The sequence below is a fragment of the Eumetopias jubatus genome, unplaced genomic scaffold, assembly GCF_037043125.1.
Source record: "Eumetopias jubatus isolate StellerSeaLion01/CBP00866 unplaced genomic scaffold, mEumJub1_p1.0 scaffold_1, whole genome shotgun sequence".
Taxonomy (NCBI): domain Eukaryota; kingdom Metazoa; phylum Chordata; class Mammalia; order Carnivora; family Otariidae; genus Eumetopias; species Eumetopias jubatus.
This window is the reverse complement of record NW_028274807.1, coordinates 215,041,875-215,060,530: the sequence shown is the minus strand read 5'-3', so window position 1 is coordinate 215,060,530 and position 18,656 is coordinate 215,041,875. Positions and strand designations below refer to the sequence as shown.

General features: G+C 54.6%; 1 protein-coding gene across 2 annotated transcripts in view; it reads left to right on the top strand.

Moving 5' to 3' along the window:
* UHRF1 (ubiquitin like with PHD and ring finger domains 1) overlaps positions 1-18,656 on the top strand; it is a 30,929-nt gene that overhangs the window by 6,639 nt on the left and 5,634 nt on the right. For both annotated transcript variants that reach the window (XM_028126186.2, XM_028126187.2), the window contains exons 3-15: positions 3,377-3,640; positions 4,141-4,301; positions 6,252-6,467; positions 11,727-11,827; positions 11,940-12,126; positions 12,458-12,581; positions 12,670-12,777; positions 13,078-13,182; positions 13,992-14,098; positions 15,779-15,941; positions 16,028-16,165; positions 17,558-17,699; positions 17,787-17,941. In XM_028126186.2, coding sequence (XP_027981987.1) covers positions 3,377-3,640; positions 4,141-4,301; positions 6,252-6,467; positions 11,727-11,827; positions 11,940-12,126; positions 12,458-12,581; positions 12,670-12,777; positions 13,078-13,182; positions 13,992-14,098; positions 15,779-15,941; positions 16,028-16,165; positions 17,558-17,699; positions 17,787-17,941 — 1,971 coding nt within the window. The remainder of the gene's footprint in view (positions 1-3,376; positions 3,641-4,140; positions 4,302-6,251; positions 6,468-11,726; positions 11,828-11,939; positions 12,127-12,457; positions 12,582-12,669; positions 12,778-13,077; positions 13,183-13,991; positions 14,099-15,778; positions 15,942-16,027; positions 16,166-17,557; positions 17,700-17,786; positions 17,942-18,656) is intronic.

The window sequence follows — 18,656 nt, the reverse complement described above, 5'->3', positions numbered from 1 at the left end:
CTGTACGCTGATGGAGGCTGGCTTCCTGACCCGTCGTGGGCGTGAGGGGCCCGGTCATGCACCTTGTTCCAGCTGTCCCCCTGCCTCTCCGTTGTCCAGCTGCCTTGGTTTATGCTTTATTTCCCGTCCTCTCGTTTGTCCTTGTTTCCCTTGACACATGCGGGAGTTGCGTCTGCTTTGCTGCGTTTCCCTGTCACGTGCAGCTGTGTGACGAGGCCACTGTTTGCCCCGCAGGTAAGGCTGCTGTGAATGCCCTGTGAGGTCCCTGTACGTGTCTCTTGGGCACACACGTGAGGCGCTCTCTAGCTCAGTGGTTCTCCCTGGGGGTGATGCTGCTCCTCTGGGATTGCTTGGCGGTGTCTGGGGATGTCTGTGGCTGTCACATCTGGGGGTGCTCCTGGCATGGAGTGGCCGGGGCTGAGGGATGCTGCTCAGCCCCCCAGAGTGCCCAGGACGGCCCCCCACAGCGATGTGGCCCGATGTCTGCAGTGCCCAGGGGGTGTCTGCCTCACGAGGTGCTGGGCCCCAGGGTACATGTATCTTGTTCACCCTTTCTAAGGCCATTTGGCCTGCCTTCTGCTGGTTTCCTTGTCCCAGTTACACTGGGAATGCTCGCGTTTCTTCCTCTTTTTAAATTAACATACTTATTGTGAACTTACATATTTGTAGGCTTACGTATATTTATCTATTTAATTCTGAGTCTTAGGTGCTTAACAGTATCAAGAGGAAGGTTCAGTGATTTCTCCTATATCCTGCCTCCCACACACCCAGTCCCCCCAGCTACCGGCATCCACACCCAAGTGGCATGTGTGTTAACGTTCAACGAACCCACCTTGACCCATAGTTGACATTAGAGTTCATTCCTGGTGTTGTGCCTCCTGTGGGTTTGGACAGAGGGAGGAGCCTCCCGGCCCTGAAGCGGAAGTCCTCGGTGCCCCACCTTGTCCGTCACGTCTCGTCCCCCGGCCCCTGGTCCCCACTGATCCTTCTGTCTCCACAGTTTTGTCTCTTCCAGAACGTCACGGAGCTGGCATCACATGGTATGCCCCTGTCTTGGGCTCCTTTTTTTCTTTTGGAAAAAAAAAAAACCACAACTTTATTGAGATGTAATTCACATGCCCTACAACTCACCCACTTCCAGTGTGTAATTCGGTGGTTTTCAGTGTCTTCCGAGTTGTGCAGCTGTCACCGTAAGCAATGCTAGTATATTTTCTTCGCCTACATACTTTTTAGTGTCCCCTTCTCAGCCCCAGACAACCAGTCACCTGCTTTGCCCGTGGATGAGCCCGTGCTGCACGTGTCAGCCACGTGGACTCACACCCCGTGTGGCCTTCCGTGTCTGGTTTCCTCCCTGAGCGTCCTGGGCTCGGGGTCCATCCCCGGGGACACGTGTGGGGCACCTCTCCTGTTCGTGCTGAGGGACGCTCCCGTGCATGGGGGACACGTGTGTGTGTGTCCCCCCATTGATGGACGCTGGGTTGTTTCCACCCTTAGGCTGTTGTGAGTCCTGCTGCTGTGAACGTGCATGTGCAGATTGACTTGTCTCTTCCTTCACGTCTGTGTCCCCTCTACCCGTTGTCACCGCTGTCCTGTGTTGGCCCTGTTGGGGGGGGCTGGCATTGAGTCTCCCCCACCCGGGCCTCCCCGTGGTTCGTGGGCAGGGCTGGGCACATCGGAGGCTCCCCCCTCACCCTGGGCAAAGCCGTGGAGCGGGCCCTAGAAACCCCGTGGCTGTAGGCAAGTGTTGGAGTGTTCAGATGCCTTTTTCTCGGGGAGCGGGGTGACCATTCATCCGATGCTCAGGTTTGTGCTGAATAAAGCCTAGCAGCCACCGCAGTGAAGGGCTTTGGACCCTGGAGCTCGCTTCCCTGTGACCCCAGGGGCTGCTTGCATATTGATGGCCTTCCAACCAGCAACTTTTGGTAAACATTGGGAAGGAAGGAAAGTTGACTATTCGTGTCTTTATTTCCCTTTCTCTTTTTCTTTAGGAAGCTGCTTCTGAACCGGGTAGTGCTGCCCTCAGGGGACACTGGGCAGTGTCTGGGGGACATCTCTGGTCCTCATGACCGGGAGTGCTCCTGTCATCGAGTGTGTGGGGTCAGGGATGCTGCTCCCCCACAGTGCCCAGGACAGCCCCCCGGAGAACAGCCCGGCCCCGTATGCCCCCAGTGCTGAGGGCAGAGACCTGCCTTAGGGACATCGGGAGAGAACAAGATGCACTTGAGGGTCCTTGTTGGGTGCCATGGGACAGTTTCTAATAAAAGATAAGTCCTCGGCCTTTTTGCCACCGGGATGCGGCTCAGATGACATAACTCCTTCGCACAACCTTGCCAGGCCACGGCCAGGGTGGCAGACCTGAGCTGTGCCAGCACACAGGATCCTGTCAGTGACTCGTGTGTGGGTGGGATTCGGAGAAAGGCCTTCGTAGAGGGGCGCAGCTGGAGCCAGAGCCGGCGCGGAAACCAGCGAATGTTGGGTCTGTGTCTCCTTTGGTTCATAGCGGCCAGGGTCTCTCCCCCCTCGGCACTGTGAACATCAGGGCTGGATCGTTCCCTGATGTGAGCGTGTCTCGGGCACCATGGGAGGCTGGGGCGCATCCCTGGCCCCGCCCCAGTCGTGACAACCAGAATGATCCAGGTGTTGTCAAGTGTCCGCTGGGGGGGGCAGGATCACCCTGGGTGAGACCCCCTGGGTCAGGGGGTTCCACTGATCATCCCCCTCCCCCCCAGGAGTCTGTGCTCTGTAACCACCTGACGCGCTGAGGTTCTGGGACGTTGCACACGTTGGAATATACACACTGAGTTGGGGGGAGGGGTGACTCTCCCACGTTGGGGTCACTCTGGTTTACACCGTCTGACCCGTTGGGGATTGATTCTGGTGTCTGGTGTGAGCAAGGACTGGACTTAATTTTTTTTTTTTTCCGTAAATAATTAATGCAAAGTTTTTTTTGCCTTGACACTGCAGACGTTTTGAGCCAGATCACCCAGTGTTCCCTGGAGGGCAGGCTTGTCCTCAGATTGGCATCAGTGATAAAGTGTATTGTTATTATAAAAGTGACAAAAGACGGAATATTAAGAAACCCTCCCCTGACATGTGATGGGTGTACCCAGCACGGCTGGTCATGCTGGGTGCTCACAGGACATTCTCCATAGGACGCAGGGAATCCTCATTCGAGAGGCTCTAAAGGTCCCGAAGGATGGGGGGGACTGTGTGTACCCCGCCCCCGGCAGTATTGATCTAGGTCTGCTGTGTTCTAGATCCTGTCCTCCACGAGGGCAGACTTGGTCCTTTGCTCGCTGCCTGTTCCTGCTGTCACCCAGAAGGCGAGCGCTAAATGGCTGGCGGGCTGGTGACCTCTGTCTTGGTGTCTCTGCAGATGGAGGACGGCCACACTCTCTTTGACTATGACGTTCGCCTGAATGACACCATCCAGCTCCTGGTCCGCCAGAGCCTTGTGCTCCCTGCCAGCAGCATCAAGGAGAGGGACTCAGAGCTGTCGGACACGGACTCGGGCTGCTGCCTGGGCCAGAGCGAGTCCGACAAGTCCTCGAACAGCGGTGAGGCGGCCTCGGAGGCAGACGGGAAGGCGAGCTTGGCAGATGAAGACACATGGGACGAGACAGAGCTGGGTCTGTACAAGGTGGGTCTCTCGCAGAAGGTTTGGGGTGGAGCGTGCTCCCCACGTGGCTGCTCTCTTCCCCCCCAGGGCCCCGGGTAGCCTGCCCCGTGCCCCTCCATCATCACTGGCTTTCCAGGTGCCCAACTGCAGGGTCAGGCGAGCTGCCCTCCTTCCCTTGGCTGGGCCCCCTGGTCCTGCTGTGCAAATCGCCAGTGGGTGGGCTCCCGAGGCTTCTCTGTGGAGACAGAGTACTCCAGCATCCCTTCGTGATCCTTGACGGCAAGTGTCGTGTCTGGGTTTTGCGGGGATCTCTCTGCCCTTCCCAGTGGAAGGAGAATAAGAAAATCACCAGGCCCCGATGTCAGCAGTGCCATAGCCAGGAAATCCTATTACAGTCACTTGGGTTTGTGTCCCGATCCTGAAGCATCCAACGCCTGAGAACCCAAGCAGTCTCTGGTCCGTGCTGCTGGTCGGACTTGCCTTCTCTGGGTTGGATGAGAGTGTTTTCTTGTTCCTGGCAGGCCAACGAGTATGTGGATGCTCGGGACACGAACATGGGAGCGTGGTTCGAGGCCCAGGTTGTCAGGGTGACGAGGAAGGCCCCGTCTCAGGACGAGCCCTGCAGCTCCACCTCTAGCTTGACGCCGGAAGAAGACGTCATTTATCATGTGAAATATGACGAGTGAGTGTCACTGTGGTTGGGTGGGCCGGGGTGTTGGCTGTGTCCGTGGGACCTGGAGTTTGGCACGGGCTTGGAGATTATGATTAGGATTTAACCACCCGGGAGGTCACCCCTAGAGGACTGACGTCATGGGGACCCACAGCTAGGCTGAACCCCTCCTCAGGTCATCTAGTTGGAAATGTGCCCCCCCCCAACCCCGTTGCCTGTCGTCTTCTGTTCATACTGTGTGTCGCCACTGCATGAAGCCCCTCTAGTTTGTTGTCTGTCCCTTTACTGGAATGCACAAGTACTTAGCGCTTAACCGTGTGCCGGGCACAGGGACTCCTTGTCTGTGTGTGTCGAAGAGGTCTTGGATGGGCTCAATGGCCACCACAGGATGCTATAGGCTAGGTGGCTAGATCTCACCGTTCTGGAGGCTGGAAATCCCAGATCGTGGTGCTGGCGGGTTCCTGCTGAGGGCTGTCTTCCTGGCTTGCAGCCTGGCTGTCTTCTTGCTGCCCTCACATGGCTGAGAGAGAGGGAGCGCCCTGGTGTTCCTTCCTCCTCTTGTAAGGACTCCAATCCCATTGGACTGGAGCACCACATCTGTGACCTCGTTCAACCCTACTGACCTCACCAAAAGCCCCACCTCCAAATGTAGTCACATTAGGGGTTCAGGCTTTACCATGGGGATTTTGGGGGACACAACTCAGTCCGTAAGAGAGGGCAAGTGGACCTCGCCACTGAGAGCTCACATTCTGGGGGCTGTAGGGGCTGCTTCCCTGCCAGTTTCTGGCACCTCCTCAGCTTAGCTCTGCCGAAATTATCGGAGTAGTTGGAGGAATGAGTCAGTCCACGCAGGACTCCCAGCCTCCTGGTTGGGGCTGGGAACTGCAGCCTTGGGGCCGAATCCCGGGATCTGGATTTGTAAAGAAAGCTTTATCAAAGCCCGTCTCGCCCATTCGTTTCTGTTTTCACCTGTGGCTATTTTCCTTGGTTATAGAGTTGAGGATTTAGAGACCTTCCAGCTCACAACGCATCTGACCCTTTACAAGAAAAGTTCGGCAACCCTTGTTCTTGGTGATTTCCTGGGGGAAAGGGAGTGCTCAACCCTATGGGGAGTTGACGTAGATTAGGGATTCCTCCTCAGCGGAGAGGTTTAACTTGTTCAGAGAATGTTTCTTTCAGTCCAAGTATTTTATGCCTTTTTTGAGGCTGCTAGAACATTCCTGCATATCTGGAATAATGAATTCCTATTGTATTCTAATATCCAGTAGGTTGTATAAGTGGAATGAGGTGGTAAACCCCTATCCAAAAGCCCCTTCCGGAACAGACCGGTGGATGCAGTGCAGGGTTTGGCCTCCACACATGTCCCATATGTTCGTTCCCCAGGGCTGCGAAAACAAAGGACCTCAGATCAAGTGGCTTGTAATAACAAGTTTATTCTCTCGTTGTTCTGGAGGCCAGAGGTTCAAAATCAAGGGGCTGGCAGGGCACCACTCCCCCTAAAGGCTCCCTCTTTGGCTCCTACAGCTTCTGGTGATGGCTGGCAGTCCTTGGCTTGTGGCCGCATCCCTCCGTTCTTTGGCTCTGTCTTCAGGTGTCGCTCTCCATCTGTCTCATTCACTCTTCTTCTAAGGACTCCAGTCACTGGATTTAGGGTCCCCCCCCCCCACAGTGCGACCTCATCTAAGCTTGATGACATCAGCAGAGACCCCGTTTCCATGTGAGGTACCAAGGATTAGGACTCCCAACATGTCTTTTTGGGGGACACCATTCAACCCACAACACCTGTAATTTGCGTCCTCTCGGCCTGGGTATTTTCCGTACTGGGAGATGAGATCTTTGGGGTGACCGAGTAACCCGAACCCAAGTCGGCACAGCCTTTTCTGCCTCGGCTTCTATCTCCCGTCAAGGGAATGAAGTTGGGTGTTGCCCCGGGATCTGATAAGGATGGGGTTTTCCTCCCAGCTACCCGGAGAATGGAGTGGTCCAGATGAGTTCCCGTGACGTCCGGGCTCGTGCCCGAAACATTCTCAAGTGGCACGAGCTAGAGGTGGGCCAGGAGGTTATGCTCAACTATAACCCTGACAATCCCAAGGAGCGTGGCTTCTGGTACGATGCAGAGATCCTGCGGAAGCGTGAGACCCGGACGGCGCGGGAGCTGTACGCCAACGTCCGGCTTGGGTGAGTGGCACACGGCCCTGAGGCTGTCCAGCCAGGGCTCCGGAGGTGAGGCCCTCAGTCCCTCACATCCCTCCGCCTGAGGGACTGTCTCTGAACCCCAGGCCCTGACAGTGAGGTTTTAAGATGCTTTTTTCTCTTTTTTGTGTTGTTTTGAATTTGGTGAATAGGTAATAATCTCAAATGTGTCAAAATCCAGAAAGTACTGAAGGAGGAATATTTTCCCTTATCTATCCCTTGGTCACCGAGTACTCCTTTCTGGAGACCACTCTCTTCTTGTCATCTTCTGGGGATGTTCTGTGTGTAAGCAAGCATAAACACATACAGAAGCAAAGCACGTGTAGGATGTACTCCACATCAGGGATCAGCAAACTGCTGTCCACAGGCCAGATCCGGCCCTCTGCCTGTTGTGGCAAATAAAGTTTTATTGGTCACAGCCATGCCCATCTCTTTACTGATTATCTGTGGCTGCTTTGGTGTCGATTAGCGGAGAGAGAGGCTGTGTGGCCCACAAAGCCGAAAATACTGCCTGGCCCATTGTAGTAGGTATTTGCCGAGCCCTATTCTACCCTGCCTCTGGGTGTGTGTGCTAAGATATATATATATAACAGAAAACTTAACCGTCTTAACCATTTTTAAGTGCACAGCTCTGGCTTGAAGCACACTCTCATTGTCATGCAATCACCCCCACCCTCCGTCTCCAGAACTTTCCATCTCCCCACACGGAGACTCTGTCCCCATGAAGCCCGGACTCCCCACTCCTTGCCCCAGCCCTGGCTCCCACCCTCTCCTCTCTGTCTCTGGACAGGACTCCTCTGGGGCCCTCCTGGGAGTGGGGTCCTCCTGCAGGATGTGTCCTTCTGGGTCTGACTCCTCTCACTGAGCCCAGTGTCCTCGGGGTCCCTCCATGTTGTGGCGGGTGTCAGAATGGCCTTTTTTGTGGTCAAGTGATAGTCCATCATGTGTATCATGCATATGTACACGAATATTGGGGCAACAGGGTCATGAGTGCAGGCACAGCAAGTGCAAAGGGCCTGGGGCAGGGCCATAGCTGGTGCGTTTCTAGCAAGGAAGCCAGTGGGGTGAAGTGGAGGGATTGAGACTGTGGGAGCTTCTAAGCAGCATGGTCCAGAGAGGTTCAGAACTGGTGTTCTTTCTCTTTTGCTGGCAGCCCCTGGAGCATTTGGGTACAGAAGCCACATGCTTTGACCTACAATTAAGAATTTTAGCTCTGGCAGCTGAGAGGGGAATGGACTGCAGGGGGCAGCGTGGGAACAGGGACACCAGGGTGGAAACCCACGCAGGCATTTAGGGGCAGGGTCCCGGGGCTCAGACCAGGCTGCAGCTATGTTCTTTTTAATGTCTTCTTTCATTGCTTTTCTCTCTTGTTTTCTTGTTTTCAATTTCATTGATTTCTGGTCTCCTCTTCTAAATTTTCTCCCTTCTCCTTTCTTTGGGTTGATTTTTTTTTTTTTATTATGTTAGTCACTATACGATATGATTTTTTCTTTCTAATTTCTTGAGGTAGCAACTTAGACTGTCAATCTGTGGCATCTCCCTCCCTAACGCCTGCACTCAGTGCTATAAATTTAGTCCTCAGCACTGCCTTCACTGATCTCCATGTGAAAGTTTGCTGTCGTATTTTTCTTTTTCTTCACCATTCTATATGTATATATGTATGTGTATATATATATATATATATTTTTTTTTTTCTTTTTTAATTTCTTTTGAGGCTTCCTCTCTGGCTCCTGGCTTCTTTAGAAGTATTGTGTTTAATTCCCAAGTGTTTAGAGACTTGTGCATTGTCCTTCTGTTACTGATTTCTAATGTGACTTGGTTATGGTTTCTTCTATGGCCCCTAGTAGGGTCTAAGTTGGTGACTATTCTGTCGTTGCTTGAGGAGAAACCAGTATATTCTGTCGTTGGGCAGAATGTTGGCTGGTGGTACTCCCTTCTTCGGATTCTTGCTGATTGTCTTTCCGGTTCCCCATCAGGTGCTGAGGGGGTGCTGGGAGGCCCATCTTTGCTGTGAATGTGTCTACCTCTCCTCTTAGCCTCACAGTTGGAGGGCACGGTTGTCTGGTGCACACACACTTAGGGCAGTTATATCTTCCTGGTGGAGAGACCGTTCCATCATGCGATTTCCCTAGCAGTTTCCTTGGCTCCATGTGTGCGTGAACGGACACACCTGCTTTGCTTCTTCAAGTTAATGTTTGCAGGCTGTGTCCTCTTCTTTCCTTTACTTTCAACCCGTGTAGTTGAATTTGAAGTGAGCTTCTTGTGAGCGGCACGTAACTGGGTGCGTTGTTTTTCAGTCCACCCCGGCATCTTGTCTTTTGGTCGGCGCACTCAGACCGTTCACACTAGGCAATCGTTGGTAGGTTACATCCGCCAGTTTGTCGTTTGTTTTCTTTTTGTTTCCTCCGTTTCTCTTTTTCCATCTTTCCCGTGGGTTACCTCAACACATTTTGGGATTCTGTCCTGATTGTGTATGGTCTTTTGAGTGTACTGCTGTGTATAGGTTTCTTTCTTTCTTTCTTTCTTTCTTTTTTTAAGATTTTATTTATTTATTTGAGAGAGAGAGAATGAGAGATAGAGAGCACGAGAGGGAAGAGGGTCAGAGGGAGAAGCAGACTCCCTGCCGAGCAGGGAGCCCGATGTGGGACTCAATCCTGGGACTCCAGGATCATGACCTGAGCCGAAGGCAGTCGCTTAACCAACTGAGCCACCCAGGCGCCCTTTCTTTCTTTCTTTCTAAAGATTTTATTTATTTGACAGAGAGACAGTGAGAGCGGGAACAGAAGCAGGGGGAGTGGGAGAGGGAGAAGCAGGCTTCCTGCTGAGCAAGGAGCCCGATGCGGGGCTCGATCCCAGGAACTGGGGTCATGACCTGAGCCGAAGGCAGATGCCCAACGACTGAGCCACCCAGGCGCCCCTGTGTATAGGTTTCTTAATGGCTCCTCTGGATTTTACCGGTTGTCCCTTTTGCCGGAAACCTATCTTTACTTATGTCCCTTTGTACTCACGGGGTAGCAGACAGGGTTCGGATCTTTATTTCAGTCTTCACCTGTGACTTCAAGAATTCCTAAGGAGGGCGCCTGGGTGGCTCAGGTCATGATCCTGGAGTCCCAGGATCGAGTCCCGCATCGGGCTCCCTGCTCGGTGGGGAGTCTGCTTCTCCCTCTGACCCTCTTCCCTCTCGTGCTCTCTGTCTTTCATTCTCCCTCTCTCTCAAATAAATAAATAAAATCTTAAAAAAAAAAACAAAACTCCTAAGGAGGTTAATCTGTCGTATGTGCCCACGTTTCTGCTTTTTCCGTTTTTCTTCTCTTGCTCCTAAGATTCCTTCCTGTATCATTTCCTACCTGTTTGAGGAGCTTTCTCCCTTATCCTGTAAGGGTGTGTCTGCTGGCAATGGTTTCTGTTAATTGTCCTTCACTGAAGAGTGCTACTGCTCCTGTTGTACTGGGGTGGCTCTCAAGCATTGATGCATTTCATCCATACATGCTTTACAATTAGTTTCTTATTTATTTTTTTAAGATTTTATTTATTCAGGGGAGGGGGGTGGAGGGATGGGTTAGCCGGTGATGGGTATTAAAGAGAGCACGTTCGGAATGGAGCACTGGGTGTTATACGCAAACAATGAATCATGGAACACTACATCGAAAACTAATGATGTAATGTATGGTGATTAACATAATGTAATAAAAAAATTATTAAAAAAAAAGATTTTATTTATTTGAGGGGCGCCTGGGTGGCCCAGTCGTTGAGCGTCTGCCTTCGGCTCAGGTCGTGATCCCAGGGTCCTGGGATCGAGCCCCACATTGGGCTCCCTGCTCGGCGGGAAGCCTGCTTCTCCCTCTCCCGCTCCCCCTGCTTGTGTTCCCTCTCTCGCTGTGTCTCTCTCTGTCAAATAAATAAATAAAATCTTTAAAAAAAAATTTGAGAGAGAGCATGTACAAGTGGGGGGGAGTTGCTGGGGGAGAGGGAGAAGCAGGCTCCCCTCTGATCAGGAAGCCCCACGTGGGCTCCATCCAAGGACCCTGGGATCATGACCTGAGCTGAAGGCAGACACTTAACTGAGCCACCCAGGCGCTCCACAATTCATTTCTTTAAAGTGATTCTTCTTTAAACAGTTATGATGGTATCACAATGTAAAGATTAGTCATAATTTCTTTTTTTTTAATATTTTAGTTTGTGTATTCATTTTAAGTCCTCTCTGTGTCTTGGTCATAACTTCTTAATGACGCACTCAGTCACTGGCTTGTCTTCCAGTTACCTCACTTGCTTTTCCTATCCGTTTGTTCGGTCGGGATGAACGGAGCATGGACAGAGTTTGGTTAGGTCAATCTGTATCATTTAAGCCCCTTTTATCTTCTGGTCTCCCATCCTTCCCTCCTTCCCCCTTTCCGTACCAGGTTACTAATTGAGGAAGCCTGGTCGTGCGTCCCACGGAATCTCCGCGGCCTGGGTTTTTGCCTTGCACACCTCATGGCGCCACGTCCTCAGCGCCTCTGGCCCCGGGTTTCCTGCGAGCTGGTGGGACTGTCTGCGCCTGTGCGGCCCCGGTCTGTGGCCACGGCCACTTGTGCTGTCGAGCCCTCGGAACGTGGCCAGCACGGGCCGAGGTGAACCGGAAGTGTAATACACACACACCGGCGTCAACAGCTTTGTGCTGGGAAAGAAGGCAAAGTAGCTCGTACATAGTTTGGTCCTAGTCGTCATCCGTGGAAATAGTATCTGTGTACATCAGGTTACGTAAAACCCAGCACGGATTCCATCCGTTTTTACTTCATCAGCATGGTGGTTGGAAAATGCAGAATCACACAGGTGGCACGGGTCTGGGACTCCCATTGGATTGCCATTGTATGCTGTTGTTGGAGATATGGGATTGATCCCGGGGTTGGGGGGCGGTCACTTGACCCTGGAGGAGTTTTGCATTCTGAGAGAGGGAGACTGATCAGACTTCACCTTTAGGTTTCGTGTGTTGGGCCTTGTTTCATCAGTGTTGCCTGCTGAAAGGTTAGAAATGATTCTCTCAAACGCATCATGTACTGAAACTGTGGTTTATATGTTGTCTTTGTCTTAGTAGGACTTGAACTGGCCAGGGGAGAAGCTCAGTGAATGCGTGAGGCCCTGATAGAACTAGATAGAACCTGAGGTGTTCCTGTGCTCTGAGAAACGTGTTAGGTGACCGCGTCCCCGCTGAGGCGCCTTGGCAGGTTGGCCAGCTGGAATGTTCTAATGGCTTCTGCCTCACAGGGGTGGTTCTCTCAATGACTGTCGCATCATCTTCGTGGACGAGGTGTTCAAGATTGAGCGCCCGGGTGAGGGGAGCCCCATCATCGAAAACCCGATGAGAAGTGAGTTCTGATTCTGCCCCTCTGACTCCCACGTCGGTTGTGGGGTGGGGGCTCCCGTCCCCGCTCTGCCCGGCCGGCCGCGCCGGAGCTGAGCCCCACCTCCCGTGTCCAGGGAAGAGCGGGCCCTCATGCAAGCATTGCAAGGACGATGAGAGCAAGACGTGCCGGGTGTGCGCCTGTCACCTGTGCGGGGGCAAGCAGGACCCCGACAAGCAGCTCATGTGTGACGAGTGTGACATGGCCTTCCACATCTACTGCCTGCGCCCGCCCCTCAGCAGTGTCCCCAAGGAGGACGAGTGGTGAGTGGACGGGCTCCTCCTCGCCGCCCGTCGAGTTTCCCCCGGGGGTGGGGGTCCCGTATCCCGGCTGGATTTACGCTCACTGTTGGGGGGGGCGCCGTGAGATTCCCGTGGGAGAGGGGCGAGCGTCTGGCGTCCGGTAGAACGTTCTCGCTCAGCGTTGCCCACCAGGGCACGTCAGACGTGGCCCGTGCAGCCGAGGGCCTGGACTTCCTGCTCACCGTTAGTGAGTTGAAGCTGAAACACTCCCCCTTCCCCGGACCACGCCGGACGCCAGGGAGCCCGGGGAGAGGGCAGGCGAGGGCAGGAGGTGACGTCCCTGCTGTCCCAGGTATTGCCCCGAGTGTCGCAACGACGCCAGCGAGGTGGTGCTGGCGGGGGAGAAGCTGAAGGAGAGTAAGAAGAAGGCGAAGATGGCGTCGGCCACATCCTCCTCACAGCGCGACTGGGGCAAGGTGAGGCGGCCCCGCGCCCCGCGCCCCTGCCGCCCTGCCTGCCCTGCACGCGCTCACCCTGCTCGCCCCTCTGTTTCTGGATGGACAGGGCATGGCGTGTGTGGGGCGTACCAAGGAGTGCACCATCGTCCCGTCCAACCACTACGGACCCATCCCGGGGATCCCTGTGGGCACCATGTGGAGGTTCAGAGTCCAGGTACCCCCAGACTCCCTGGGCTCTGGGGCTGGGCCGCTGGGGGCTGGCCTCCCAGAGGCCCCGGAGCCTGGGCAAGGACCACCCTGGGGGCAGGTGGCAAGGCTGGACTTCAGGCCAGCGCCTTCCGAGGTGTGGCTCAGACTTGGGGTGTCTGGGGGAGAGGCTCCTGTAACAGGTGTGATGCCTTTGGCAGAAAAGTCAGGCCGCTGGCTTTGGAAGTGGGAGCAAGGAGGGTGGCGTTGAGCTGCTCTGTGGCAGCCGGTCCCAAAGGTGCCGTTTATTTCCTGGTGATTTCCGTAGGTCAGCGAGTCAGGGGTCCATCGACCTCACGTGGCAGGCATCCACGGCCGGAGCAACGATGGGGCTTACTCCCTGGTCCTGGCTGGGGGATATGAGGATGATGTGGTGAGTGTGTGGGGGGGGGGGGGCGGTTCCAGATTTTTAAAAAATTTGTGTATAAAATAATTTCATGTGCATAAAATTTGCACTCTCAACTAACTCTTAAGTGCATAACTCAGTTGAGCGCACTCACACTGTTGTACGACCATCCCCACCCTCCGTCTCCAGAACGTTCCATCTCCCCACACGGAGACTCGGTCCCCACGAAGCTTGGACTCCCCACCCCCTGCCCCAGCCCTGGCTCCCACCCTCTCCTCTCTGTCTGTGTGGACGGGACTCCTCTGGGGACCTCCTGGGACTGGGGTCCTGCGGGATGTGTCCTTCTGGGTCTGGCTCCTCTCGCGGAGCACGGTGTCCTCAGGGTCCCTCCACGTCGTGGCAGGTGGCAGGATGTCCTGTTCTAAGGCTGGATCGTATTCCAGTGCGTGGATGGACCGCACTGTGTGTATTGTTCATCCGTCAATGGACAGTGGGGTTGTTTCTACGTTTAGCTGTTGTGAATAATGCTAGTGTGAACATGGGTGTGCAAACGTCTCTTCAAGACCCTGTTTTCACTTCTTTTGGATATAGACCCAGAAGTGGGACTGCTGGGGCAAATGGTAATTTGTTCTTAATGTTTTGAGGAGCCTCCGTGCCGTTGTCCATAGTGGCTGCGCCAGCTTGCACTCCTTCTGCTAGCACGTGTCAGCCCAGGTTCTCCTCGTTCTGGGTATTTGACAGTTGACCTCCTGGCAGGTGTGTGCGGTGTTGTTTTCGCCTGAGTCTCTCCTCTCCTCTGTGTGGAGGGTTCAGCCTGCCCTGCTTGTCTGTTTCAGGACCACGGGAACTCTTTCACTTACACGGGCAGTGGTGGTCGAGATCTTTCTGGCAACAAGCGGACTGCGGAACAGTCTTGTGACCAGAAGCTCACCAACACCAACAGGTTTGCAGAAGCAGGTTTTCTTCTTTCTTCACCAGCGGGCTTCTGCCTCGTCCTCTGGCAGCTACATGGGAAGGGGGTTGGTTCTTTTTTGGGGTGTACGTCCAGGAAGTTAGAGTCCTGTTAGGAGTGTGATGGAATGTAGAAATGACGAACATCCGTTTCTTCCCTTCTGTTTGCTAAAGACTTGTGAGTCGTTCAGATGTGTTAAAACTTCCCTGAAAGGCCAGATAATATTTTTGGCTTTATGGGCACCTGGCCTTTGTTGTAAGCACTCAACTCTGCTAGCGTAGCATAAAAGCAGCCTCAGAGCCCACATAAATGAATGAGCATGGCTGTGTTCCAATAAAACTTTGTTTACAAAACCAAGCAGTGGGCCAGAGATTGCTGACCCCAAACCACAGGATGGGGACGGAGTTTGTAAGCACAAAAAGCATCATAAAGCCAAAGGGAAAAGATAGGGATTTGATAACCTAAATATTATAAGTTATATCAATAGAACCCATATGTAAAATGAACAGGCAAATGATTATTTGGGGGATGAGTCTGCTACAAACATGACCTATGATAGTTATGTTCTTCTGTATAAAGAGCTTTGCAAATCAATAAGAAAAACTAATCGAGAAAAGCAAAGGACATACAGGTCATTCACAAGAACAATGCAGATCTCCAGTGACCAGGAAAACTTGAGTTAAACTCTGGTCATCAAAGAAATACAAATTGAAGCAATGGTGAGATACTGTTTATTTCCCCTATAAAATCGGCCACAAATTCCAAAATGTTGAGAAATGCCAAGACGCAGGCCAGTGTCCCACTGTTGGTAGAAATACAGACGGGTGCCGTCTTTCTGGAAAGCTCTTTACCTCTGTGTGTGAAGAGCCTTCAAAACGTTCTTACCCGTGATCCTGTGAATCGACTTTCAGAATGTGTTCAGGAGATATGGGGGCATGAAAATTCTATACGTGGTGGTATTCTATCATTATCTAAAATGGCAAGAGTAACTAAACACGAAATAGAAAGGGGCAGGGAGCTCACGTTAGTGTACGGTTATTTGTCTAGTGGAATATTTTAATTTCGGTAGCTGTTAAAAGCCCACGGTTGGGAAGCACTGGCCGATGTGAGGACTGCCCCGAGCTCACATTAGGGGTGCCAGGGGGGCACACAGCTCCGCAGTCGTCCTGAAGGAGGTGCTGAGCCTGAGCCCCGGTCTGCTTGTCCCGGGCCTCTGTGGCCCTCGGTGGGATGGCCCTGCCCAGGTTCACACACCTCCACCCGGGGTGTGGAACTTATTCTCGCATAATTCTGGAGCCCAGACTCTGAACCTGAGGGCTGGGCAGGGCCGTGCTCCCTCTGAAACCTCCGGAGGGGGATCCTCCCTGCTGCTTCCAGCTTCTGGTGGCCGCTGCTGGTCTCTGGTGTCCTGTGGCTTGTGGACGCGTCCCTCCAGCCTCTGCCTCCTTCACGGGGCCTTCTCCCCATGTGCCCGTGCCTCCACTACCCTGATAGGGACACCACGCTAGTCCCCCCTGGTCTCCTCTGACCTTGACTCCCATCTGCGGTCACCCACTTTTCAAAGGTCACAGTCACCGGTTCTAGGGGTGAGAGTGGGACCCTCTCCTCTGGGGGGGGGGCAGGGGGAGGCGATCCGGCCTACACCTCGTGGGGCCCCGGCTCTGCCCACAGGGCGCTGGCTCTGAACTGCAGTGCCCCCATCAACGACCGCAAGGGGGCCGAGGCCAAGGACTGGCGGTCCGGGAAGCCGGTGCGGGTGGTGCGGAACGTGAAGGGTCGCAAGCACAGCAAGTACGCGCCCTCCGAGGGCAACCGCTACGATGGCATCTACAAGGTGAGCGGCTGGCCTCGCCCCGGCCGGGCCCCTGCTGGCCCCCTCCAGCCCCGCACGGCGCCGACCTCCGCCACGCTTCCCCGCAGGTTGTGAGGTACTGGCCGGAGAAGGGGAAGTCCGGCTTCCTGGTGTGGCGCTATCTCCTGCGGAGGGACGACACTGAACCTGGCCCCTGGACGAAGGAAGGGAAGGACCGGATCAAGAAGCTGGGGCTGACCATGCAGGTGCGTCCGGGCCACACCTGGCGCTGCCGGCCCGGGAGCCCAGCTCCGCGCTCCTCGGGCCCGTCCGGCACCTTGTGCTGCACAGCCCGGGCCAGGAGCTGGCCTGCTTTGAGCCTCATCTTCCTGGCCGGTCACTGGGGATTGTGGGAGCCTGCTTTCTTGGCCAGAAGCTCTCCGGGGTTTCTGTGATCTTAAATGATTTCCAGGCACCGAGCTGGTCGCCCCTTGCTGGCTGTACCATTCACATTCTTTAGCCAGTAGATCTCGGCGGTGGGCTGCTGGTGGTTGTCTTTGCACTCAAGAGTTTGAGGGTGGAGAGCCAGACTTCCTTGTTAGAGTTGTGTTCAGGGAGGAGTTTGTGTGAAATCAGCGTGGAATCCGGGATCTTCCTTTTTGCTAGGCTTCACGCCTCCTCCAAGCACGCACAGGCAAACCCATAAAACCGGTGGGATGTGGGGAGGAATGCCCCCTCAGAGCCCTTGCTCACCTCCTCCCAGCAGCTGTATCTCCCAGAGTTCACCGGGTGCGCGGCGTGCCTTTTCTGCACCATAATTATGGTGTTTCTGTTCATTATGGCGAGTCTCTTTACAGCTGATAACTCAGTGTGGGACTATTTAAGGAATCTTAATTGCTACTGAGAATCAGATAGCGCCTCCCCCAGGGGGTCATGAAGTTGTCTTTTGAACATGATGTTTGCACCACGGAGAATTTCAGAAGCTTGAGGAACTGGGGAGAAAAATAGTCGTGGGACAGGACCCACCAGATGCTGGTGGGAGTATTTGTGACTTCGTGTTGCTGAAGACACTTGATGGTTTCTAGATGACACACTGGAAAATCCCACGTAATAGGAGGTGCCTCAGAGATGGGGTTATCATCAAATAATGCCTCTTAGACCCCGGGGGAGCCCCAGACTCCTCAAAATTGGGTTGGCGAGCCAAGGCCTCGGGGCCATGTCTTTGTGAAGGAAGTTCTCTGGAGGCCCAGCCTTGCCCGTCCATTCCTTCCTGGGCCCTGTCCGCTTTGGGGCTACAGCAGAGCTCTGAGGCTTGGCCCCTCGTGGGAAAGCTTGCCTGCCTCTGAACGGACAAATAAGGATAATGATTAGACTCTCTTATTGCTAGATCTGATGGTGAGCATTTTCTGTGCGTTCCCTTGTTCCCTTGTCGGGCGCAGATGGTGCCCTTTGCCCTTTTATTTCTGGTATGTTTGCCGGGTAGAGGTTTATTTGCCAGCGATCCCCTGGAGGCTGAGTCAGGAGAAGGAGTCCCAAGTCTCTGGAGGCGACAGTGGGGACTGGGGAGAGACTGTCAACGAGGTGAGGGTAGAGGGAGGGGGCAGGAAGGGCGCCCGGACCCTCCGTTGCTCCTTATGGCCAATCCCACTCTCCTGCAGTACCCGGAAGGCTACCTGGAGGCCCGGGCCAGGAAGGAGAAGGAGAAGGAGAACAGCAAGAGGGAGGCCGAGGAGCAGGAGATGGAAGAGGAGGGGGCCTTCACGTCCCCCAGGAAGGGCAAGCGCAAGAGCAAGTCCGCGGGTGCGTGTCTCTGCGGGCAGCCTCCCCGGGCCTCCCTGTGAGCATGTCCGGCCGCCTGCCCTCACCCCCTCTGCTCTGTCCCCGTAGGTGGCAAGGCTGGCATTGGGTCCCCGGGAGGGACACCCAAGAAGAGCAAGGTGGAGCCCTACAGCCTCACGGCCCAACAGAGCAGCCTCATCAAGGAGGATCAGAGCAACACTAAGCTGTGGAGCGAGATCCTGAAGTCGCTCAAAGACGGGCCGGTGAGTGCCCACCGCCCCCACCCCGACCCGGCCTGGGCGGCCTCTCCCCTCATCTTTGTTTATGTGGTGATGTAGAAATAATTCCCTGTCATAACCGTCTCTACGTGCACAGCTCAGCGGCATGAAGCACCTTCACCCTGTTCTGCAGCCACCCCCACCCTCCGTCTCCAGAACTTTCTCATCTCCCCAAACTGAGACTCTGTCCCCGTGAAGCACGGACTCCCCACCCCCCGCCCCAGCCCCGGCTCCCACCCTCTCCTCTCTGTCTGTGTGTGGACGGGACTCCTCTGGGGACCTCCTGGGAGTGGGGTCCTCCTGCGGGATGTGCCCTTCTGGGTCCGGCTCCTCTCACTGAGCCCGGTGTCCTCGGGGCCCGTCCACGTCGTGGCAGGTGTCAGGGCCCCTTCCTTTCTAGTGCCGAGTAATATTCCAGCGCGTGGGTGGACCGCACCGGGTTTGTCCGTGCACCTGTGGGGGGACGCGGGCTGGCTTGCAGCTCTGCTGTGACCGTCGCGGCTCTGCCTCTCCAGGGCACAGTCCCAGGCACGGGACTGCTGGCTCATAAGGTCCGTCTGTGCTCAGCTCTCTGCGAACCGGCTAAACCAGGCCTGTCTTTTTTCGATCCTCCTGCCCTGAGCAGGATGAGTGACCTAGATGGGTCACCGCCTGCTTGGTGTCCTCCGGCCACCGCCCGGACCTCGTGGGAACGGGCTCT